A 27,295-nucleotide genomic window follows, 5' to 3' on the forward strand; every position below is an offset into this window, starting at 1 on the left:
ATGAGATCAAGCTCCACATTGGGCTCTGTGCTGACAGCAAGAAGCCTGCTTGGGATTCTCCATTTCTTTCTCTCTGCCCCTTCCCTGCTTGTGCATGTACTGTCTAAAAATAAATAAATGAACGTAAAAAAAAAACCACTTGATGGTGGTGCATGACTTTTTCAATGTATTGCTGGATTCAGTTTCCTAGTATTAAAGATTTTTACATCTATGTTTATCAGGAATATTGGCCTGTAGTTCTCTTTTTTAATGATGTCTTTATCTGATTTTGGTATCAGGATAATGCTGGTCTCATACAACAAACCTGGGAGTTTTCCTTCATTTTCTGTTTTTTTTTTGAAATAATTTGAGAAGAATAGGTATTAATTCATATTTAAATGTGTGATATAATTTGCCTGTGAAACCATCTGGTCCCAGATTAGTGTTTGCTGTGAGTTTTTTGATTACTGATTCAATATTTTGCTGGTAACTGCTCTGTCCAATTTTCTATTTCTTCATGTTTCATTTTGGTAGTTTATATGTTTCTGGAAATTTATCCATTTCTTCTTGTACAATTTGTTGGTATACAGTTTTTCATAATATTCTCTTATGTTTGTTTATATTTCTCTGTTGTTGGTTGTTATATCTCTTCTCTCATTTGTGATTTGTTTATTTGGGTCCTTTTCATTTTTTTCTTAATAGGTCTGGCTAGAGGTTTATCAATTTTATTGATTTTTTTCAAATAACCAGCTGCTGATTTCATTGATCTGTTTTATTATGTTTTTTAAAGCTTCTATATTCTTTATTTCTGCTCTAATCTTTATTATTTCTTTCCTTTTGATAGATTTAGATTTTGCTTGTTGTTCTTTTTCTAGCTCCTTTAAGTGTAAGGTTGGTTTTTTGGGTTTTTTGGGCTTTTTTTTAGATTTTTCTTACTTCTTGAAGCAGGTCTGTATTACTCTAAAGTTCCCTCTTAGAACCACTTTTGCTACACCCCAAAGGTTTTGGACTATTGTGTTTTCATTTTCATTCATTTCCATGTCCATTTATTTTTCTTCTTTTATTTCCTGGTTGACTCATTCATTGTTTAGTAACATGTTATTTAACCTCCATCTATTTGTGGTCTCTTCAGATCTTCTCTTATGATTGACCTTTAGTTTCATAGCATTGTGTTCAGAAAAGATGCATGGTATGACTGAGCTTTTTGAATTTGTGGAGACTTGTTTTGTGGGATAATGTGTGATCTATTCTGGAGAATGTTCCATGTGCACTTGAAGAGAATGTATATTCTGCTGTTTTAGCATGAAATGCTCTGAATATATCTGTTATATCCATCTGTTCCAGCATGTCATTCAAAGCCATGTTTCCTTGTTGATGTTCTGTTTAGAAGACCTGTCCATTGATCTAAGTATGGTAGTATGGTGTTAAACTCCCTCTACTATTATAGTATTATTATAAATTAGTTCCTTTATGTTTGTTATTGTTTAATATATGTGGATTCTTCTATGTTGAGTACACAGATATTTACAGTTGTTATATCTTCTTCTTGGATTGTCCCCTTTATTATTACATAGCGTCCTTCTTTGTCTCTTACTATAGTCTTAGTTTCAAAGTCTATTGTGTCTGATATAAGTATTGCTACTCTGGCTTTACTTTGACAACCATTTGCATAGTAGATGTTTCTCCATCCCCTCAATTTCAATCTGCAAGTGTCTTTAGGTCTAAAATGAATCCCTTGTAGGCATATTTTATTACTTGTTTTGTGATTGTTTCTGAAGATTTTCTCTGATTTTTTTGTCTTTCTTTTATGGTTTTCTGATTTTCTTCAGTGATATATTTAGATTTCTTTCTCTTTATTCTATGTATGTTTATTAGTGGTTTTTGATATATAGTTACCTTTAGGTCTGTATCTTCTGCATAGAACAGTCTATATTAAGTTGATGGTCATTTAAGTTAAATACATTCTTTACTCTTGTTATCCCTATGTTTTAGGTATATAATTTTATGTTTTACATCCTTTCATTTTGTGAGTTCTTCGATTTTTTAAAGAAATCTTTATTTTAACTGTCTTTGTGTTTCCTTCCTTTGTACTTTCACTCTTGGTCTCTCATTTCCAATCAGAGAGTCCCCTTTAATATCTCTTGCAGGGTTGGTTAATTGGTCATGAACTACTTTAGATTATGCCACTCCTCTGTGACTTGGAAAGTTTCTGTTGAAAAACCCTCTGCTAGCATTCTGGGATTTCTTGTGAAAGTTACTGACTTCTTTTTGTCCTGCTGCTTTGAAATTTTTTAGACTATATTTTGCCAGTTTAATTACCATATGTCTTGGCATGGATCTGCTCTTGTTGATTTTGATGAGAGTTCTCTGTACCTCCCAAATACGGATATCTATTCCTTTGCCAGATTAGGGAAGTTTTTAGCTATTATTTCTTCAAATACATTATTTGCCCCTTGCTTTCTCCTTTTTTAGAGATTCCTATAAGATGAATGTTTATACATTTGATGAAATCACCGAGATCTCTAAGTCTATTCTTGTTTTCCATATTTTTTTCTTTTGTTCACATGATTACTTTCCATTATTCTTCTGGGTCGTTAAATTGTTGTTGTTCTTCTTCCAGCCTACTGTTTATTCCATAGAGCATATTTCTCCTTTTGTTTATTGAGTCCTTTATCTTTGCTTTGTTACTTCTTATTTCTGTGTTGAAAATCTCACTCATGTCTTCTACTCTTTTCTTGAGTTCAGTGAGCATTCTATGACCATTACCTTAAGTTCTCTATCAGGCACTTGTATCTGTTTTGCTAAGATCTCCAGCTGTGTCCTTGTCCTGTTCTTTCATTTGGGATACATTTCTCTGTATTCTCATTTTGTGTAAGTCTCTGTGTCTTTTTCTCTGTGTTAGAAAAGTCAGCTATGTCGCCAATTCTTGAAGGTAATGCTCTTATGAAAAAAATATCATGTAGGGCCCTGCTGTGTAATGTCCCCTATTCCCTAGGGCGTGGTACTTCCAGGAGTGTCTCCATTGTGTGGTGCATGCACTCTGTTATTTTGTTCTAGCTGCCTTATCTTTCAGGCCTATCATTTGCAGAGGTTTTCTTTGCCCATTGAAGGAAGAGTTTGATCCCTGGTCTGAATGTGGCATGTTTTAACCAGGTGTGTTCTACTCTTTTTGTGAAATGAGACCTATTATTGTGGCATCTGGAATTGAGGCTCTGTAAAACTGCTTTGGGAGTTGTACTGTGAGCAAGTGTTTGGGCTAGTCTTTTGGGGGAGGGGAACTACTGTACTGGGACTGAGGCAAGCATGATTGGGAGGGGCAGTTCCACTGGAGTGAAGTAGGTCTTGTTAGAAGCAAGTTAAGTGGCGAGTGTGGACACTGCATTGGTTCCCTCTACTTTTGCTGAGGGACAGATAAGGGAAAGGCACTGACCAGTTCCTTTGTTCCCAGTGGGGTCTTCCCATAAACACTGCTTCTCTGGGACATGCTCTGAGGTGAGTGAATGACTTCCTCAATATGTGACCCAGACACTCTTCAGATTGCTGTTTCCATGCTGAATGTCCACAGGATATTTGCCCTTGCTCTTCTCTAAGAGCAGCCCCAATGTCCTCTTGGCTCTATCCTAGCCAAGCATCCTGAACTTTAAAACTTCAGACTTTAAACTCTGCTGTTTGCAAGCTCACAAAATCCAGCCTCTCTTGGTTTCCAACCCAGTTGCTATGGGGGTTTGTTTTCCACATGACTCCCCTATGTGCTAGTCTGTCTTTCGCCCTTCTTTATGACTGTGGCTCCCTCCCCACCACAACTAACATGATCTATTTCTCTCCCAAACTGCATCTCCGCACTTCCTATCTTCTTTGATGTATCCCATTCCCTACCTTTAGTTATGGAGTTTGTTGTTCCAGTCTTTAGGTTGATTTTTCAGATATGTAGGATGATTTGATAGTCACGTAGTTGTATTTGTGGGATGAGGTTAGCCTAGGATTCTCCTACTCCACTCTCATCTTCCAACATCTACCTCTTGTATTTTTTATTTTAGTCATTCTAACAGGTATAATATAATATCTCATTGTAGTTTTTCTTTGTATTTCCCTGACAATTAGTGTTGTTGAGGCTCTTTTCATGGGTCTTTTGGCCATTTGTATGTCTTCTTTGGAAAAATATCTATTCAGATCTTCTGCCCATTTTTTAATCAGATTATTTATTGTTTCAGTGTTGAGTTGTATGCATTCTTTATATATACTGGATATTATTATTAACCCCTTATCAGATATAACAGGCCTCCAGTTATGGAATGAGTAGGTCATAGGGATAAAAGTAGAAGCATAGGAATAAAAGTGATATTGTAGTAGTAATGTAACAAGATAGATGGCATAGCCAAACTTGTGATGATATATCATAATGTATAATCTTGCCAGATCACTAAGTTGTATACCTGAAGCTAATGTAACATTGTGTATCAACTATACTCAAATAGATTTTTTTAAAAAGATATATTAAGATGGCATAGCATGGGGGGTAAAATTTAAATATGAGCTCTAGCACTTGCAGACTATTTGTCCTTAGGTAGTTTCTTTAAGCTCCCTAGATGCAGTTTCGCATCTGTTAAGCAGGGAAAGAAATAGTAATCATGTATAGTGTTGTTATGAGAATAAAACTAGTTTATAATTTACATTGCTTAGAATAGGTCATGATATATAGTAAATAGTATAGAAATACTGGCTGAAAATATACTTTTCTCATATTGGCTAGTCATAATGCATCAGTACTGTCTTTCCATCTTTGTTTCACCTCCAAAATATGGAGAATTGGGATTAAATCTAGAACTGGTTGTATTTTTTTAAGTCTTATTTTCTTGCACCATTTGGACCATTTCCTGACCAAGTATTAATGGTGTGATACTTATATCAATTTCCTTAGAACAAGTTATGATAATGTCTTAGTCAAATCCTAGCATGCCTTTGTGTATGTGTGTGTATGTGTGTGGGGAAAAATCATTCAGTAATATCCCTTTCAAATGATAAAGGTTACAGTTTTCCCTAATAAAGTTAATCTTAGTTTTTGGATCGTAGTGTACTGGAATTAGAGAAAGATGTGAGTTTTCAAAATTCAATCCTCAGGAATTCAGGTATTTTATTAAATTAGCACCTGTTGGTGACTGAAGGGTAATTTCACTTCAGGAGCTAATGAAAACATTTTTCAGCACGTGAAACTCTTAATAAATGGTATATAATTGTCCAAAAGAAATCTTTATTTAGTGACTTAAATTTAACAAAATGTGCTTTTATTTATTCACTACATAAAGTTACTAATCACTGCATCATTTAGGTGCATAGGTGACAGCTCTGACAGTTTAATGATACCCAAGGCAAATTCAGTTACTTTTAGTGAAGCAAACCATCAATAGATGTGGGTAGCAGTGCTTACACCTATATAATTCTTGAGCCAGTGATTATGTAACCCTTGGATACATCACACAGAGGAAGACAGAGAATTGAGGAACTGAATGTTCTTTTCATAAAGAGCAACTGAATAAAGTAGAACAGCTTTTAAAAATGAAGATACACTGAAAGGCAATGAGGAAGGCTCGAGTCTGAGAGTATTGAAAAACGTGTTTGATTGGAGGCGATGTTTAGAAGCCATCAAGAGTAATAGCGAGGAAAGAGGATTGAGTCTCTAGAGTTTATATGTACTTTGTTATAATTCCTTCATTTTTACAAGTAAAGAAAAAGGAATGGTGAAAAGACCAGTTCCTCACTTGGTGTTGAATCCCGGTTGCAGCTGTAGTTCTGTGCTTTATGATCCATTTGTCCCTAGCCAACCTCCACAAATTCCCTGTATCTCAATTACTTCATGTAAAAAATGATGGTAACAATGTCTTCCCTTGGGATTGTCAAGATTAAACGACCTAAATATATATATGAACCATATAGCTCAGTGTTTGCCAATAATAGGGGCTGAGTAATTGTTGGCTTTTGTCTTTTAAACCTCTTCATCTATTAAAAGTTCTAAATGCAGAGATTGGGAGCAGATAGGATAAACGTCATGGCTGAAGCAAACACTATAGGTCATTGAAAATAGCTAGCTCCTAATTCATCTCACTTCAGTAAATATGTCTTGAGTCTCTACTACATGCTGAGCACTAAGGGAATAGAAAGAAGAATCAAAGATTGTTCTTTAACTTCTGGGAATCATGATTCAAAGTCAAGTAAAAATGAATGCAGCCTTACGATCCACTGAGACATAAATGAACTGATTTTAAGTATGGATTCAGAATTCACACAAGTTGACTGATTCAGTGAAAACAGTACAGCCTTAAATCACCTTCCCTTTTCTATGTTTATTTGTGGACCTTACAGGAGTATTAATTAGGTTGGCAGTATTTCCTCATCAGTATCTATTTTCCTTGTATTGTTACTGTCTTAGTTTTTGGGGGGGCTGCTATAACAGAATACCATAAACTATGTGGCTTATAAACCACATACATTTATTTCTCACAGTTCTGAAATCTGAGAAGTCCAAGATCAAAGCTGTACCAGCTTCAGCATCTGGTGAAGGCCAATTTCCTGGTTCAGAGCTTTTTCACTGTGTCCTCATATGGTGGTAGGGGCAAGGAATCTCTCTGGGGCCCCTTGTTATGGGCACTAATCCCATTATTGAGGGCTCTGCCACCATGATCTATTTATCTCCTAAAGGCCCATTTTCTAATACCATCATACTAGGTGTTAGGATTTCAACATGGGAATTTTGTGGGGACACAAGTATTTAGTTCTTAATGGTAACTATTCTTTTTATTTTCCCCAAATTAGTTTGTGTGGCAGTGTGGAAAAACCACCACATGAGGACGGTAACCAACTACTTCATAGTCAACCTTTCTCTGGCTGATGTGCTCGTGACCATTACCTGCCTTCCAGCCACATTGGTTGTGGATATCACCGAGACCTGGTTCTTTGGACAGTCCCTTTGCAAAGTTATTCCTTATTTACAGGTAATTGTTTTCCACACATCTATTAGTTTAAGCAGAAGCTAATGAAAAAGTATTTTCAGTTAAGAATTGAAATTATTTTCAGTTATGGTCCTTTGGTAAATTAACTAGTGAGCTAAGAGAAATATATTTGCTTGAGGAATTAGCAGACTTAAGAAAAATAATACTTGAGGAGTGCCTGGGTGGCTCAGTCAGTTAAGCGTCCAACTTCGGCTCAGGTCATGATCACACGGTTCGTGGGTTCGGGCCCCACATCGAGCTCTGTGCTGGCAGCCAGCTCAGAGCCTGGAACCCACTTCAGATTCTGTATCTCCCTCTCTCTCTGACACTCCCCTGCTCTCTCTCTCTCTCCTTCTCTGTCTCTCTCTCTCTCTGTCTCTCTCTCTCAGAAATAAATAAAACATTTAAAAAATTTAGAAAAAGAAAAATAATACTTGATACTTTCTGGGTAAATAAGTTCTGGGTGAAAAAATCAAGCAACAGAATCCTCAAATCATCATTAGATGCTGAGCAAACCTTTTATTTCTTTGATCTCTAATTTTCCCATCGTAAAATAAGGAAATAGAACAAATTGATGATTGAGCGTCTTCTACCTCAAATAAGCAAGGTCTGTTTATTTTCATTTTTATAAGTGGTTTTGTTTCACAATGAGAAATTAAAGTTATGTGATCAAAGTAGTGCAGTGAACAAATTTCAGTGTTGGTTTTGAATCAGACTACCAGGTTTGGAATCTCTGTTCTGCTATTTACTGAATGTATGCTATTGATCCAAATACAAAAGCTCTTTGTGATTCACCTACTATAAAAGGATAATAATTTTTATTATAGCTAACTCTTATGCTATAATAGAGTGGTGAAATAGAGTGGTAAAATGTGGTGACATTTTACTTAGATAATTTACATAAATTACATGGCATAGTGATTACCCTCTGAAAGAGGACGATCTTAAAAAATATAGTATGTTCTCAGTAACCATAAGTTATTATCATCATCATCATCTAGACATTTTATTGTTCTTTGTGAAAGTAGTTTTTCTACAATAAAATTTCCCAGAAGAAATTAGGAATAACCACTTTCAGAAATAATTCTGTGATGGGTATTCTGACAGTGATAGGTATTCTGGTAATTGATAAGCTGACTTTACTAATATTAAAACTTCTGCTCTGTGGAAGACAAGTGACCAGAGAAAGGGAACACAAGCCACAGACCTGGAGGAAATATTTTCAAAAAGACGCATATAACAAAGGATTGATATCCAAAATATACACAGAACTCTTAAAACTCAACAATAAGGTAACAAATAACCCAATTAAAAAATGGGCCAAAGACCTCAACAGACACTTTGCTAAATATTATATATAGGTGGCAGAGAAGCATATTAAAAGGTTCTCCTTATCATATATCATCAGCAAAATGTAAATTAAAACAACAATGAAATACCACTATACACCTCTTAGTATAGCCAAATTCTGGAACACTAACAGCACCAGATGCTGGTGAGGATGTAGGACAACAGGAATTTACATTTATGGTTGATGGTAAAGCCACTTCGAAACACATTCTGCAAGTATCTTGTAAAACTAAACATCTCTTCATCTCATCCAGCAGTTGCGTTCCTTGGTATTTACCCAAAGGAGTGGAAAACTTATGTCTATTCAAAAACTTGGATACAAATCTGTATAGCAGCTTTCTTCATAATTACTAAAACTTGGATGCAACCAAGATTTCCTTCAGTAGGTAAATGGATAAATTGTGGTACATCCAGACAATAGAATATTATTCAGTACTACAATGAAATGAACTATTAAGCCATGCAAAGATATGGAAGAAAGAAGAAATATAAATGCTTATTATTAAGTAAAAGAAGTCAATCTGAGAATATATATATTGATGATTTCAGTAATATGACATTCTGGAAAAGGTAAAACTAGAGAGACAAATGGTTGCCATTGGTGGGCAGGGAAGAGCCCAGAAGATAATATAGTGGTGGATATATGTCACTATCCGTATATCCAAACACATAGGATGTATAACACCAAGAATGAACCATAATATAAACTATGGACTTCGGGTGATTATGATATGTCACTGTAGGTTCATCAGTTATAATGGATGTACCACTGGTGGGGGATGTTGATATTGAGAGAGATAGAGAGTAAATGGAAAATCTCTGTACCTTCTCCTCAGCTTTGCTGTGATCTTCGAAGTATCCCCCAAATAAAGTTTTAATAAAACTAAAAGTTGGGGGAGATCACAATTTGCTCATTGCTAGAAAATATATGGATAAGACTTTTGGATCTGAAGTGTTAGGAAGAGATTTTTAGCTTAATAATTCTCAATTAATACAGTGAACTTTTATAGGAAGTTATTTCTTAGGTTAGACACCACTGATAGAATAGTAAGTGTAAAATGCCATGGACATTATAAACTTTATTGCAAACCTTAGCTATATGGTTAGTTTGTGTCAGTCATATGAAAACCATGAATGTGTCACAAAAATAAAATACAGTATTTTTTTGTTTTGTTTTGAGATTAATAGTACATTGAGTAGCAGAGAAAAATATCCTCTTTGGGGAAAAAACTGTAAGAAAATGGTCTTATGGTTTTGCATGAAGACACTGGGGAAATTATAAATAGCAGAGAATTTTAATATTTCGCCATCTCTTGGTTTTAATAACCACCCAGAGGAAAATTTGAGGGGGTCCTCTTAAGCTTCAAGATGGCTTCCGTTGTCCAGAATCTTCCAATGGCTCAGTGCCGATATTTCACGCTTTCTCTGCAAACAAGAAGATTCCACAATGAACAGTGCAGCGATGAGAGAGGGATATAACATCCTGTAGTTGCTACAGTCCTGCTCTAATACACAGTGATAACTTCTTATAGGCCAGGTATTTCAGATTCTCCACTGAACAGGCAAGGACAGACTGGATGCAGTGTATACCCAGTGAGCGATGCAAGGAATGGGTCTCTCATAAAGTTATTGACAGTGCTATTTCATACAGCACAACTTATTAGCAAATCCTCCAGTGATGGAGCATTTTCATTTCCTGAGAGATTCTGTCTGCTTCTTTATCAACAGTCCTCAGTCTAGTCAAGTCTTCAGCTAATTCTCTCCTCCATAGGCCAAGGGAAAACTTCTGGTTAAATACAAGATCTGAATCAGGTGAAAAAAAATTAGATCCATTCATTACCTCATTCAGCATTGCTGCTTTACAAAAAGTTATAAATGTACAAAAGTATTGGTGCACTGGTAGAACTACTGTCTCCAAAATTTCTCAGACATTTATTGCCCATTTCCATAGAACTTCCCCAAATGGTATGAACAGCACCAATGGGAAATAAGCCATTTATTTGATATTGAGTAGTTGTTTTTCCTTAGTTGTGATATTCTGAAATGGATGGCTTTTGTCCCTTATATGAAACTTACATCCTACTTAATGTTTAAAAACATGTTATAAAAACATCCAGCCAGATTTTAAGGTTATTCAGTTGTATTTAAGAATGTTTGGACATGTACTAATTTTATGACTTACATGTTCTTTTTCTTCTAAATACAATACGATACAATAAACAATACAACCTTTAGGTTTATGACCAATATACAGTAATACTTTGGACATGTTCAAAAATCTTAAAAAGCTCATAAATGTAATAAAGCTTAGCTCAATAATTCAACTGACCCTTTTGTGTCTTTAATAATTCTATATATCCAAGATCATTAACATTTACTGGGTTATTTTTTAAATAATTAGCATGAATTTCTTAGAAAATTATAACATATTTCAGTTTTCTTCTCACACATGTAGGAGCAGTCAGCTATTTTTTCAGAGTGCCTTTTTTTTTTTTTTAACTGCAGAAGAAGGTCTGAACAGGAAGTGTCAGGAAAAGAACAAAGTCAACTGAGATGAAAGCGGTGGGTGGTGGGTGGTAAGATAGTCTCCCTCACTCTCTTGGTCACATGTTCCCACTTTCCAGTCTATTAGTTCCTGTGTCCAAATATGCAGAGTGGCAAAATTTCTATTTCTTTTTTTTTTAATTTTAAAGTAATATCTATACTCAATATGGAGCTCGAAGCACAACCTTGAGATCAAGAGTCGTATGCTCTACTGACTGAGCCAGCCAGGCACCCCAAAGCTTCCATTTCTACTTTCCATAGATCTCTGATGTCTTTTTGTCATATCTATATGCTACCATGATGAGACAGACTCATCATCTACCAAAGCAAGTCTCCAGCATTCCCCTGACCACAGGGTGCCCATAGTATGGGTGAAAGATCAAGCTCTTAACAGCAGAAGTTCACATCATCTTATATCACTTCCTTTACAGCATTTATAATCTTTACTGGATTCATTCTCAAATGATTTGCTATCAGGTTGATTTAAGCTAAAGTCAAAGTCTAAATAGAAAGGTACCCAGAAGTACACTCCTAGAAATGAAAACAGCAGCACAACTCTCAAATATAATCACCTACACTAAGATGAAATTTTATATGTCTCCCAAGGAAATGTTGTTAATGGGATGCTAGTGTGTATTATTCACCAGCAAATATAGTAGTCAAGCAGTGCGTCTTAAATCATTGATTGCTAAGGGTCCATTCAGTGGATTCTATTGTTAGATGAACCCTGTCAGCATATTCTTTTGCGTTGCTCCATATTACAGAAGAGGCTCTGCTCCTTGGCTCACTGTTGGGACTGGATGGCAGTCTTTCAAGTGAGTTTTTAATTGATTATTACTATTTAATAATAGAGGAAAATACTAGAAATGACTTTTGAATTTGAGCCATGCTACTTCTATCCCATTCAGCCATGTCAATTAGAATTCATGAGTGATAAATTACTAGGCCTTGTTGAGCATTTTAAACTTCTGATAGCTAGTAGACTGGGTAAATACATCCCTGGCCTGGCAGCAATGAAATGTCTGCTGTGAAGCTCTAGCCTTCCATACTTCTATTCCCAAGTTAGCAATAGTATTGAGGGGTCCTGGGTGCTTGGCACATTTGTAGGGAGAAAAAGGAGGCTGGAGGGTGAAGGGGTTGGTTTGAGAAGGACACTTGAATTAGCTCTAAAACAGCACTAAGTAATTCTCAGTAGTCATCAACCAATTTAAGACTTCTCTGAGGCAAACCATGAGAGACTCTTGAATGCTGACAAAAACTGAGGACTGATGGATGTGGGGGGGAGGGGGGGATGGGCATGAAGGAGGGCACTTTGGGGATGAGCACTGAGTGTTATGTAGAAACTAATTTGACAATAAACTATTTGTAAAAAAAAAAAAAAATATGTCTCATCTTTACACAGGTAAGATGTATCTTTATACTGAAATATTTGGAAATACAGGGGAAAAGATAGAAATTACCCTGTGTCTCTCTGTGGCTCAATATCTCTTATAATCAAATTGAACTTTTTTTCAAGTCTTGGTATAATCCTTTCACATGATCTGNAAAAAAAAAAAAAAAAAAAAAAAAGACTTCTCTGATAGAGTTCAGCCTTTAAAGGTACACTGGACATTTACATCCAAGAATTTAGTATAGGCTTTTACTTGTAATTTCTGTGATATTTCCTCTGTTCCAATTAAAAGCAATCCATTCCAGGGGTGCCTGAGTGCTTCAGTTAGTTAAACGTCCGACTATCTCTCAGGTCATGATCTTGCAGTTCATGAGTACAAACCCTGGGTTGGGCTCTGTGTTGGCAGCTCAGAGCCTGGAACCTTTCAGATTCTGTGCCTCCCTCTCTCTCTCTGCCCCTCCCCTGCTCACACTCTCTCTCTCCAAAATAAATAAACATTAGAGAAAAAGTTAAAAAAAAAAGTTTTTTTTTAAAAAAAGAAGTCCATTCCAATTAAAAGCTAGAATGCCAAGTTTGAGAATGGAAGAGAAAACTACTAGTATAATCACCATTCTCATTGCTATAATCATAATAAGTAATAAGAGCTACTTGCACAGCATTTACCTGACAGGCCAGGGCTAGGCATTTCACATCTGAACTGACTCTCCCCATAATTCCATGGTTGGGTACTATTATCAACCACTTTTACAGATGAGAATACTGAGGTATAGAGAGGTTAAGGAACTCACCCAAGATCATACATTTATCAAGTGAGATGGGAATCATGCCCAGGAAAGCTGCTTGCAGAATTGATTTCAAGTACACTGCCTTTCCCGTAGAGAAACAATAATTGTATCTTCTCAGTTTCACTCATTTAACAGAAAAAAAAACAAAAACAAAAACATATGCATTTGGCATAAAACTGTAGAACAAGATGACCCAACATTGCACAATGAGCTGGTGGGAGAGTAAAAATAGGTCGTCCTGACTCTTAGTCCAGAGACTTTTCTCTTGTGCTGCACAGGCTCTTTGATCCCTTTCTGTCATATGAACCTATAGTCAATGCATCAACAGAGAAGGTCCTGAGGGAGGAAACAGACATGTCTGCCCTTCCACATATGGTGGGATCAATAAAACCAGGACAGGAAAAGTAGAGAGAGGACTGGATCACATCTATTACCTTAGATTGAGTCTTATCATTGTTCCTTAATTCAAAAAAAATTTTTATTAAAGCACTTCAAATACTGTGCCAGGTACAAGACACAGTTGTGAAAATAAAGGAACAAATAAATTAATAGCAGTCCCTCCTGCCACAGAACTTTGTTCTAATAGAGAAGAAAGACAATAAATAAATTAGTTGAACAAAATAATTGTACTATATCACATGGTACTTACCATAAGTACTGAGAAGAAAATAAATAGAAGTCTGTAACAAAAAATAACAGAAAAGGGAATGAAGTTTCTTTCTAATGATGGGGTTTTGAGACTGATACCAGAATGAATGATTCATCCAGTATAGGAGCATACATTACATATAATTACACAAACTGATCATGTGGGTATAGGCATGCTTAACACATATCTTTACTACTTCCTTTAAGTTCCAAGTTAAAGTATCACTTGTGGCAGTGTTAATTATATGGAAATGTGGACTAGGTGAACCTATTTGAGTTTGAAAGGCAAGTTGCTAACACCAGCAATAAGCAAACTATGGTGAGGAGACCCACGCAGGATTCTCTTCTAACATAACTCTTGCCTTGAGTTACACGCTAGAAATTAACTGATGCACAAATAGGCTTTGTTATTTGAAAATACGGACTGCAATATCCATAATTTTTTTAAAAAAATCCTAGCTAAATGCAATTGCAATCAAATTTCTATATATTTTAAAAGCTAAACATGTCGCATTATCTCTATAAGTGAGAGTTTTCTAGTTCAAACTAAACATACATGTTCTATATTTTTTTCTTTTGGAAGGTTTTTTTTCCCCTGTCAATGCAAAGTTGCAAGATAAAATGATGACAGTATTCAAAGAGTGCCATATTACAAATTAAAACATTTGGCAGAAAATGGTTGCAGTGTTTTCATAACATCTTTTTCATGTTTCACAAGAAACATATTTTTCCCTAATACCTTTTTAATATTATTATTATGCATTTTAGGGGAAAAATTTGCATGAAATATTTTCTCACCATTTTGAGTCTGATTATCCGTGTGACCCTTTCTAATATGGGAAGTATATTAAGAGTGGATCCATTTAGGGGCGCCTGGGTGGCTTAGTCGGTTAAGCGTCCGACTTTCGCTTAGCTCATGAACTCGTGGTTCGTGCGTTCGAGCCCCGCATCGGGCTATGTGCTGACTGCCAGCTCAGAGCCTGGAGCCTGTTTCGGAGTCTGTGACTCCCTCTCTCTCTGACCCTCCCCTGCTCACGCTGTCTCTCTCTCTCTCTCCTGGAAATAAATAAAACATTAAAAAAAAAAAAGAGTGGATCTATTTAATACCTAGTGCTTCTCTTATCCTGTGTTCTTTCTCTCTCTAGACCGTGTCGGTGTCTGTGTCTGTTCTTACACTGAGCTGCATTGCCTTGGATCGATGGTATGCAATCTGTCACCCTTTGATGTTTAAGAGCACAGCCAAGAGGGCCAGGAACAGCATTGTCATCATCTGGATTGTCTCCTGCATTATAATGATTCCTCAGGCCATAGTCATGGAATGCAGCACCATGCTCCCTGGCTTAGCCAATAAAACCACTCTATTTACAGTGTGTGATGAGCGCTGGGGAGGTAAGTACATTATGAGCCACAAGCGGACATTTATATTACAGCTGCAAACTAAAATTTTGTTTTGCATACCTATTGTAAAGCTGGCCTTGTATGCTTTATTGGCATCTGTTAATACAGTTTTGCAAAAGCATGAAAACCCGGTTGAAACCCAAAACAGTTTCACAGAATAGCTCCACCTACCTCTGTCCTAAGGAAATCACTATATACGGTTGTCTAGTTTTCAGTTTTCAGGTGGAGAATGAATGGGAGAGCTTTTCCTAAAATTCAGATTTCATTATGCCAGCTTTTCTTAAATTGTCTATAGCAACGACTCATTTATGTAATCCAAGTATATAATACAGAATGATTAACATTTTACAAGATAGTGCAATGTTATATTGCTTCAAGTGCCAAATTATGTAATGGGCTTCAGGAACTGGGAATTTTCATTTTACAACTGTGTCCTGCCTAGAATCCTGACTGGAGTTGAGTATGTAGACTTATGCTCTTTAAATCAAATTATCTAAATTTGCTGATTATATTCATAAAATGTTAAACTGATAAATGATCACTGACATAATTATTTACTAATTTAAGAGTTATATTAATTATGGGGGCACCTGGGTGGCTCAGTCAGTTGTCTCATTGAGTCCCTGATAGGTGTAACCTGAAGGACAAAGTGTTTGTAGGTTATGGATAATTAGATTAACATGTTGGCTCAGTAATGCACTTTAACTCACTGAGATTAAGTCTTGCCTTGTTAACATAGGACATTATTCTTTAGTCTCTGATTTTGAAGCCTAAATAAAGATCCACATTTTCTCCTTAATTATTGGTTTGGTATATGTGGAAGAATTTATTCAGATTGTGCCTATTTATTATTTAAGTAGAAACCAATCTTGAATGCTTGTCAATCTTTAAGATCCTGTTTTATAATATGTCTGCTTAAGCACAACAAATTTCATGTAACTATATTCTAGTTTATATATAAATGTCTTGAATATATAGAAGACATTGTTCATCAAGTGCAGAGAGAGTTTAGGAAAAGTTTCAACACATTCAACTTAAAATTCCACTGGCATTTCTAGGTTTTCAATTAGCTTAGACTGTAAGCATGGAATGAAGAGTGTTAAGACTATCATGTTTCCCCAATTATCTTTAATAATCTCTTTTTTTAAAACAATCAATCCCAGCCTGCAACTGTAATTTCACTTGATCAACTTTTCTCTGTGTGGGTGTTCATTATCATAATATGCATTTACCACCCAATTACATATTTTACAAACTATTTATAAATATACTGACCACAGAATGAGCTTTCTCTCCTATCTGTTTAAAACCCAAATTGTTATCGTGGTGATGGTATCCATAGCTGCAATTAAAAAAGAAAAATATTGCCTCTCAAATCTACCCTTCTTCACTCAGTTTTGTCTGAGGTAGACCTCAAGGCTTTACACGTATGTCAGCTTCAAAGGTGTATTTTTTATGTGGGAGCTCATGTGACACCTTCAAAACAAATAAAAGTTCAAAGGCATTCAGGTGCCTGGGAAGTGTCCAGGTCATCCTCTAGTCCCCTGAAATTGGCTTACCAAATACTGCTCTGGCTGTAGCACTTCAAAGGGAAAGACTGTTATTCTTCCAGTCACCGCTCAGATTCTATCACTTTTTATGTAACTGGCATGGTTTATGGGATAAACTTAAAAGCAAGTTAGAAACAGATGAGCTAGGTGTGAGCCAGTTGGGCCACAGAAGAGCTAAAAATGACACCCCACATCAGTTCCGTTGATTGCTCTATATCAGAAACATGGGTACCCTGCTGTCCCCTCTGAAGATTACAGTCAAGAAAAACATCTACATGAGAAAGAAGATGAAGTTTTAGAAGGAAAAATAAGGACAATATTAAGCTCAACCGTCTCTAGAAGAAAAGGCTATGGACTCAAGACTGTGGAGAATATTCAGCTCATAGATATATTTAAAATATATTCAGTAACAATTATATGAATGATTGTTCAAAACATATTATCAATCTTTGTGTTCATCTTCATAGTTACTATTGGTCAATCCTGACTGTAAATTGTTCTTACCACATTTGATAACATAACTGAGTCTTCATGCTTCTACATGCCCTTTCTGAAGCAATGAAAAAAACAAATGCATGAAGGTGATAGGATTATCCCTCAATAATAGTATGGAACTAACCTCACTGCCAATATCACAGTCAAATTAAGCTGCTTAAGTAAAAGTAACTGGATCACTTGTCACATATTCAAATACAAGTATGGGAAAAAATATCCTTGAAAGAATTTAAAAAGTCAGTAGAGACTCCTGGCTGGCTCAGTCAGTACAGCGTGTGACTCTTGATCTCAGGGTTGTGAATTTGAATCCCATGTTGGATGTAGAGATTACTTAAAAATCAAATCTTTAAAAAAAACAATTAAAAGTCAGTAATAAATATATTTAGGAAAGCAAAAAATTATATTAAACCACAATGTTATTAATTGAATAATTGACTCTTCAATAAATGCCTAATCTATGATATGTATCACCTGTATACATAGACTTAATGGCAAGAAATTGCTACAATATTAGAAGTGCTTATGACTAAATAAATGAGATGAATATATAAAAAATACTTGTTTAAAAATTAATAAAACCCAAAAATATTATTTTCATCAATACATTGCATACATACATATACATACAAACAACATACTGAGAGAGAAATTTTATATAGTTCTGACAATCAACAAAAAGAATCATTAAATGTTTGCTGTGTTTATTTTTCCAAAAATTTTCCACACTGGGGGGTACAACTGGGAATAGCTTCCCATTTCTCAAGAAACATATTCTAATGAGGAGGAATCAACTGAGTTTACACTCTTTTCCCAAAAGCATTAGCAATTAGATTTAAATTGTCTTGTTTCTTATTACAAATTTAATTATAGCATATTCCAAGCTAATTTTTATTAATTAGGCTAGATATAATCAGCCAAAAAAGTTCTTCTTGATAAATGAACACTTGACTTTGGATAGCCTATGTTAACACAAATTAAGAAATGGCTAATTGTTATTCCTCTCTGAGTACATTAAGTGAAATTAAGACTTCACATTTAGAGTGTGTGTGTGTGTGTGTGTGTGTGTGTGTGTGTGTGTATCATATCAGTGAAGTCATATTGAAGTTAAATGTACACTTTGAAGGCAGAACATTGACAGAAATACCTTTTAAAAAGTCTGTGAATTATGAAACCAGAGTTTATTATTTTGGCTTTCATTTCAGGTGAAATTTACCCCAAGATGTATCACATCTGTTTTTTCCTGGTGACTTACATGGCCCCACTGTGCCTTATGGTGTTGGCCTATCTGCAAATATTTCGTAAACTCTGGTGTCGACAGGTATGTGATTTCAAATAATTTCTTTATGTTTTCTTTAGGATGTGCTTAAAAATAAAAGCTAAGAGTATATTGAACCAACATAATATGCCTAGCAAAAGACTATATTCTTCTAAAAGAATGAGACCCTAACCATGGAAATATGCCTAGGCAATTTTTAGGGTGATATTTAAGGAATGTGTTTTATGAACTGCCTTACTGACTTTAAATTTTAAAGCTCCGTGATGAAATGATTTGATTTTTGTCTGGGACTCATAAATTTTACTTTGTCAAGTAAATAACAAAAATTCTTTAAAGTTTCCTGAAATTTTATGTAAACAATATTGTCATTTTTATGAGATATATGTAGTACGCTTTTATTATATGGGTTAAATCTCCAACTTCAAAGATCTTATTTTTCTTTAGTACATTAGAGAATCAGACAGAATTTAGAATTTTAGAAATTGTTTATAATGCTGATTTGTGAGTATTGTAATTTGTTAAGTAATTTTGCTCTGTCCGTGAGTATATTCATTCTTTGTTGCTCATTTATCAAGCATTTATCGTATCATATTTCTTTTGCACGCATAGCTGATAAAAAGCTGAAAGCCCCTGTCCGCATCACTGATGAATTCATCGACTAGAGGAGGGAAAGAGTCAGATGCACAGTGAAAATCATCTTCATAAACATAAGCCAGAGGATCAGAGGAAGGCCTGGTGGAGGGGTATCTAATTCAGAGCAGAAAACATTTAAGGTGAACCTTGATGATTCAAAGTAAATCAACAACAAATACATGTAAAGGTTTATAAAAGTTTAGACTAAGGATATAGCTCATACTCTTATATACTTTACCCTAAAATGCCACACCTCTTGGAGATGTATCTCTCTCTTTCTCTAAACTTCTTGCCAGTACTTAGAGTTTATCAGGCTTGTAGAATCCATGTACTGGGCCACCTTAGTGCATTAAAAGGATTCCACAAAGCTTTCCTTTGGTTTTTGAAAGTGAATCTTAATTTGGGTCTCCTTCAAATTTTGTTAGTCAAAGCAAGTTTTTCAAGATATCTTTTACTGGTTGAATATCAGTAATGGTTGCATTTTTTAACCATCTATCTTAAAATTCCAACTTTTTTCTTTTCCTCTATTTGTATAAAGAATTTCTTTTATAATATTAAAAATGTAGCTAGTATGAATACCTATCATCATTCTGACCTCTAACCTTTTCAACTAAGTAACAAATATGTACCCCTGTAGAACATGAGTGCTGTATTCTAGGTCCCAGTAATAGTTTCCTCAGCGCTTTCCACATGGCCATGGTATCACACATTTTAGGGTGTTTGTTACTTGGTCCCCACTTCTTGGTAACTATTATTATACTAGTCATTTTTTGCTAAGCTATTCTGCTGGGAAAAAAAGGACTTAAAGTATGTGGCTTTGCAGCAACAGTTTTTCTCACGGCTCTTCTATGTCAATATTGAGAATGGGCTGTGGCTGTGTTCTCCTTGTCTCATTTTGGAACTCAGTCTAAAGGAACAGCACTTCCTGGGACTTGCCATTCTGGAACTGAGGGAAAGGGCAGGGAATCTGGAAGAAAGATATACTGTGTCTTAAATCTTTGCTTTGAACTGGCATCTGTTAAGTCTCTTCATATTTCATAGGCCAAAACAAATCTTGTGATTCAGCTCGACTGTGGAGAAGGGAAGTATCCTACTCTCACAGAAAGTACTGCAAATGAATGGGCAATGGGAATCTTCTTACAAGCTGAAGAGTGAATAATTGGAAATGATATATTACAGAGAAGTCAAAAACACAGGCTCAGGGTTGAGACTGCATGAGTTTGAATCCTGACTCTGCAGCTTAATAGATGCATGAATTTAGTCAGTTTCTTACATTTCTCTGCCTCTGATTATCTTTAGAGTGGAGTTGCATAGCATCTACCTCATAAGAGTTGTTACACTTATTTGATGAATTAATTAAAGTGCCCAGAGCATAGAAAGTGCTCAACAATTAAAATACTTTAACAGTATATACTATTCATCCTTTCAACTAAATCTGCTTATATATCTAAGATAACAAGTATCTGTTGAATCTGTGTATGACAACTTTCTTAAATAGGTCTCTTTCACAGTGCTTTAAATAACATTAAACTGACTTTTTTATTTGTCTGTATGCTCTATTCTACAGATGAAGATGGTATACTCTAGCCTTTATCTTGTATCCCTCCAATTTGTATATACATGGAACATATAGTTGCTCAATAAATACTTTACAAGAAAAAAAGTGAGTAGAAAAATAATAGAAAGTTCTGGGAATATTTAGATAGAATTGAACATTGGGGAATCCATTGCCAAGTTACTCAGAGAACAATTCATAGAAAAATTGGAATTTGAATATTTTCTTGGAACAGAAAAAGCTTTTGAGTTTGTAAGAGTAAAGATATTTTAGATTTTGATTGAGATTTTTGACTAGGAATATTCACTGTTAAGAGCATTCCCTACTTCCATATTTGTTCTAGTAACTGTGAATTACATATAGTAGATGATTATATTGGCTTATTCATTGATTTCCAGATTGACATAACTTTAGGGAGCACCTAAATCTGTATTGTTCATCATTGAATTCCCAACACTTAGTGTGGTATCTTGCACTAAGAAAGTAATCCGAAAAATCTTGAATAGTAACTACCAAAGTCCAACCAGTTTATTTCTCCATTATTTAAGCTTATAGCTCTTCATTTCTCAAACTCTAAAGTAAATTCAAAATTGTGTTGCAGGTTTAGAAATAACCCACATTTTTTTGATGAATTGTTCTGGTTAGCACAGACCACATAATCTAGGAGATTTGCAGTAAAATGCTTAGGCTGTGAAACTAAAAACATTTACAAAACAGATTGGGATGGAAAATGACAAGTTTAGCTGAGCTCACTTTAGCAGGCACAATAAAGTAAATTAATCCCAAATGTGTGATTACGTAGACTTCTGCTTGAGCAACTGAATTTCCAACTGTTAATGTCTATAAACTGCGTTCCAAGGCATTATGTGTACCATAGGCTATGTCAAGTGGGCCATCCAATGGAGGCCTATCCTATTTGCTTAGCATTACAGATGTGTGAAATCTGTTACATACTTTGGAATTTGTAAGTGTAAGATTGTTAGTGAGTAAAGCATGTGACCTTGTCTGACTTTCTCAAGAATTTTTAAGCTTTGTTAAATGAATTAACTAATGCTTCGCTATAATCATGACTTAAATTCTTTTTGTATAATGTGACTCAGGAAATTCATTCAGTCTGAAAATTCTACAGACTCTTCTCTAAGACTGTTCTAAAACCCGCTTAATCTTAGTTTATGTGACTCTGTCAATGTCCTTTCTAGTTATAGACCATGATAATTCAACCCTTAATTTCTAATCATGTGAACTCATGTTAACTCATTCTAAAAATATTTTTTAAGCACCCACTGTATTATTGGTACTGTTGGAGGAACTGGGGATAAATCATGATTGATATTTGAGTTTGGACTAAGTTTCAAATTACCAAAGACTATAGCTTTGAAAAACTTTTCCTGTTCCAATTTTTATCACAGTCTTTTCTATTGCTCTTTATTCTTCAACATTCTTCTAAGTAAACTTAAAATAATTAATATTAGGTCATGACAGCTCAGTCTAGTATGAGAAAATAGACAGCAAATTGTAATTGAGAGACAGAATCAAAAGTTAATAACTCAAGTCCACATGGCGAAATAAAGAACACTAATACAAGTAACCGCATAGGTAAATATAAAAGAGAGTATAAATATTTTTATTTGTAATACTTTTTTCTCCTACTTAAAGACAATAACATAAAGCAATAATTATAAAATAGTATAGATTTAGCTAATAATGTAAAAATGTAATTCAAAGGAAGGATAAGGGAATGAAGCTAGATTGGACCAAAGTTTTTATACACTATTGAAATTAAATTGTCATTAATCCAAACATTGTTTGTGTTGCTAATTGTAACTCTCAGGGCAACAACTAAGAAAATAACTCAAAAAACTATTGTGAAATAAAAAAGCAAGCAAGAGCATTAAAGTTGTATACTAGAAAGTATTTAATATAAAATAAAGCAGCAGTGGAGGAATAGACTTGACATATACAGAAATAGACTTGATATATACAGAAACCAATAGCAAACTGACAAATACAAATTATTCCTTTTCAATAATTAAATTAATGTAAGTGAATAAAACATTCCAGAGATTGACAGAATAGAAAAAAACAGACATAAAATGATCCAACTTTATGCTATCTACAAAAGACACTATCTCATATTCAAAGATACAAAGTGTTAAGTGTAGAGTAGTGGGGGAAAATAAACTATGAAAACAGTAACCAGAAGAAAGCTGAAGTAGCTGTAGTAATATTAAAGGAAACTGTAACAAAAACTGTGACTGTAGAATGGCAGCCTAGCCTAGCTCATTCAGTAAAGCCTGTGATTCTTGATCTCCAGGTTTCGAGTTTGAGCCTCACACTGAGTGTAGAGAATACTTAAAAATAAAAATCTAAAAAAAAAACCCCAAAAAACAAAAAACCCCAACCTGTGCCTTAGGGGCGGCTGGGTGGCTTAGTCAGTTGAGTGTCTGACTCTTGATTTTGGCTCAGATCATGATCCCAAGGTCATGGGAGTGAGTCCCACATTGAACTCTACTCTCTGGAGAGTCCCTCTGTGCTAAGATCCTCTCTCCCTCTCTCTCTTTCTCTCTGCCCCTCTCTCCTGCTGGTGCTCTCTATCTCTCAAGTTAAAAAAAAAAAAAACAAAAAACTGACTATGGATAAAGAGGGATATTTCAAAATGATAGGTCAAGTTTCAGGAAGTTATGAAAATTATAAACTTGGGGTGCCTGGGTGGCTCAGTTGTTTATGCATTTGGCTTTTGAATTTGGCTCAGGTCATGATCTCATGGTTCTTGAATTCAAGCCCTGCATCAGGCTCTCCCTGAGATTCTCCCTCCCCCCACCCTTTGTCCTTCCCTAACTCACATGTGTATGCTCTCTCTCTCTCAAAAATAAATAAACTTTTAAGATATTTATAAGAAAAATTATAAACTTATATGAACTTAGCAAGTGAAATCCACAATACATGAAGCAAAAACAGATTTGGGAGGAGAAATACGCAATTCAAAAATAATAGTTGAAAAATTTAGTATTCCTCTTTCATTAATGGATAGAAAAACTAGGCAGACTATTAACAAGGGAATAGAAGACTGGAACAAAACTATCAATCAACTAGACCTGCCAGGTATCTAAAGAACATTTCTTCAAAAACAGCAGAATCTGCATTCATCCAACATGCACATGGACTCTTCTCCAGGCTAGATCCTATGATAGGCCATAAAGCAAGTCTCAAAACACTTAAAATGATGGAAATCCTAAAAAGTACATTCTTCTACTATAATTGAATTACATTGGACATTAACCAAAGACAGAAATTGGGAAATTCATTCATAAGCATATGGAATTTAAATCTTGAACTTTTAAATAACCAAAATAAAGGGGCATCTGGGTTGCTCAGTTGGTTAGGCTTCTGACTTCAGCTCAGGTCATGATCTCATGGTTCATGAGTTCAAGACTCATGTTGGGGTCTGTGCTGACAGCTCAGAGTTTGGAGCCTGCTTTGGATTCTGTGTCTCCCACATTCTCTGCCCCTCCCCTCTATCTGCTCTATCTCTCTCTGTTTCTCAAAAATGAATAAATGTTAAAAAAATAAGTGCTCTAACCATTTAAAAAATAAATAACCAAATGTTAAAAGAAGAAATTACAAAAGAACTTTAAAATACTTTGAAATAAATAAAAATGAAAACAATATATCACAACTTATGAAACTCAGCAAAAGAACTGTTTGGAAAGAAATTGATAGCTATGTCACCTATGTTCAAGAGAAGAAAGATCTCATATTAATAAAGCAAAATTTCACTTTTAGAAGTTAGAAATAGAAGAAAATATTAAAGACCAAAGCAACTAGTAGGGACCAAATAACAAAGCTTAGCATGTAAGGAAATAGAATATGGAAAACAATGGATAAAAGTCAATGAAAATGAAAATTGCTTCTTTGAAAGATAAAGACAAGAAAATACGAAAAGATTCAGATCGCTAAAATCAGAAGTAAAAGAGGAACACCACCACCAATGTTACAGAAATAGAAAGGGTATGAGAATACTATGAATAACCGTATGCCAAAAAAGTAGATAGCATAGACAAAATGGACACATTCATAGAAAGACACAAGTTACTGAAACTGCCTAAAGGAGAATTAGAAAATCTGAATAGACCTATTTTAAATGAAGAGATTAAATTAGTAGTGAAGACATTTCCCACAGAAAAATTCCACTGGTTGTGGGGCGCCTGGGTGGCTTAGTTGGTTAAGCGTCCGACTTTCGCTTAGGTCATGATCTCGCGGTTTGTGGGTTCGAGCCCCGCGTCGGGCTCTGTGCTGACTGCCAGCTCAGAGCCTGGAGCCTGTTTCAGTCTGCGACTCCCTCTCTCTCTGACCCTCCCCTGCTCACACTGTCTCTCTCTCTCTCTCTCCTAGAAATAAATTTTAAAAAATTTAAAAAAAAAAAAAGAAAGAAAAATTCCACTGGTTTCACTGTTGCATCCTACCAAATATTTAAAGGATAATTAATCCCAAACTTTCATAAACTCGTCCAAAAAAGAAAGGAGAAAACACTCCCCACCTTATTCCATAAGGCCAGAATTGCACTGCTATTAAAACTAGACAAATATACCACAAGACATACAGACTAATATACTTATGAATATAGAGTAGTATACTCAACAAAATATTAGCAAACCAAACCCAATGTATAAAAAAGGTAATACATGATGACCAAGTGTGATTTAGCATAGCAGTGCAATGTGGGGTTAACATTTGAAAATTGATTGGTATAATACTACATTAACAGATAGAAGATAAAACCCACATGGCCATCTCCGTAAATGCAGCAAAAGCATTAGATAAAATACAACACCCTTTCAAGATAAAAGCACTTAATCAACTAGGAATAAAATAGACTTCTTCAATTTGATAAAAGATATCTATAAAATCCCACAGCTAACATCATACCTAACAGTGAAAGACTGAATATTCCCTTGCTAAGATCAGGAACAAGACAGGGGTATCTGATCTTAGCAGTTCTATTTAATCTATTCAATACTGAATAGAACTATATTCTACCCAGGTCAATTAGTCAGGAATAGTATTAAGAATAATAATAAAAGGCATCAAGATTGGAAAATAAGTAAACTATTTGTAGATTATGTGATCTTATATATATAAAATCCTAAAGAATCCACATGTAAAAAATTAATAAATAAGTTCAGCAAGTTTTGAAAATAATAGGTCAATAAATAAAATTAGTTTCACTTCTATAATCTAGAAAAGAAAACCTAAAACTGGAATTAACAAAATAATTCCACCTCAAATAGTACCAAAAAGAGAAAAACAGTCATAAATTTAATAGAATAAGTGAATAACAAATTCAAATATGCAGGATCCTTTAAAAATTAAAGAGGGACTACATAAACTACATAAATGAAGTGAAATTCCATGTTCATGGAATGGAATACTTAATATTGTTAATATAAAATATTCTTCAAACCAGCATATGATTTCATCACAGTCCCTATCAAATATCTTGTGTGTTTTTTGTTTGTTCTTGTTAATGTTGTTTGTCTTGTGTGTTTTTGTTTGTTGTTTGTTTTTGCACAAATTGGCAAGCTGTACTAAAATCAATGAAAGGGACCAGGAATGCCCAAAATAATCTTCAAAAATATGAAGTTGGAAAACTCACTTCTCAATGTCAAATCTTATTATAAAACTAAAGTCATCAAGATAGTGTGGTATTTGCATATAGATAGTCATACAGATCAGTGAAATAGAATTCAAAGTCTGAAAAAAACCCTTATATTTATGGTTAATTGATTTTTAACAAGAGTGTCATCAGTATTCAATGGGGAAAAATCATAGTCTTGTCAGCAAATCCTGCTGGGACAACTTTATATACTGAAAATAATGGACTTGGACCTCCCCTTACACCATATATAAAATTTAACTCAGAATAGATTGTAGACTTAAATATAAGAGTTAATACTGATCCTCCTCGACTTACAGTGGGGTTACATCCCAATAAAGTCATCATAAGTTGAAAATAACCAAAGTCAAAAATTCATTTAATACATTTGACCTGTATAAAACATCATAGCTTAACCTACCCTAATTTAAATGTGCACAGAACTCATATATCAACCTACATTTACATTTGGGCAAAATCCTCTAACAGAAATCCTATTTTATAATAAAATGTTAGGGGGCACCTGAATGACTCAGTCGGTTAAGCACCTGACTGTTGACCTCAGCTCAGGTCATGATCTCACGATTCTAGGGATGGAGCCTCATGGACTCTGAGCTGAAAGCATGGAGCCTGTTTGGGATTCTTTCTCTCTCTCCTTCTTCTTCTTCTGCCCTTACCCTGCTGGTGTGTGATCTCTCTCTCGCTCTCGCTCTCTCGCTCTCTCTCTCTTTCTCTCTCAAAATAAATAAATTAATTTAAAAAATAAAGTGTTCAATATTTCATGTCATTTATTAAATACTGTACTGAAAGTAAAAAATGATAGTTTTAAATGTATCAATTGTTTATCTTCATGACTGTCTGGCTGACTGGGAGCTCACTGCCACTAACTAGAATCATGAGAGAGTATTTTATCACATATTAATAGCCCAGGAAAAGATAAAAATTCAAAGTACAATTTCTACTGAATGTGTATTACTTTTGTACCTGTATAAAGTTAAAAAAAAAAAAATCATAGGTCAAACCATTGTAATCCAGGGGCCATCTGTGCTATAAAAC

General features: G+C 34.9%; 1 protein-coding gene across 1 annotated transcript in view; it reads left to right on the top strand.

Annotated features, from left to right (window-relative positions):
- HCRTR2 (hypocretin receptor 2) overlaps positions 1-27,295 on the top strand; it is a 106,416-nt gene that overhangs the window by 63,645 nt on the left and 15,476 nt on the right. Inside the window, exons 2-4 of the mRNA XM_039244321.1 lie at positions 6,787-6,965; positions 14,825-15,068; positions 18,325-18,440. Of these exons, the coding sequence (XP_039100252.1) occupies positions 6,787-6,965; positions 14,825-15,068; positions 18,325-18,440 (539 nt within the window). The remainder of the gene's footprint in view (positions 1-6,786; positions 6,966-14,824; positions 15,069-18,324; positions 18,441-27,295) is intronic.

This window comes from Hyaena hyaena, unplaced genomic scaffold (genome assembly GCF_003009895.1).
Source record: "Hyaena hyaena isolate Hyena2069 unplaced genomic scaffold, ASM300989v1 scaffold_242, whole genome shotgun sequence".
Taxonomy (NCBI): Eukaryota; Metazoa; Chordata; class Mammalia; order Carnivora; family Hyaenidae; genus Hyaena; species Hyaena hyaena.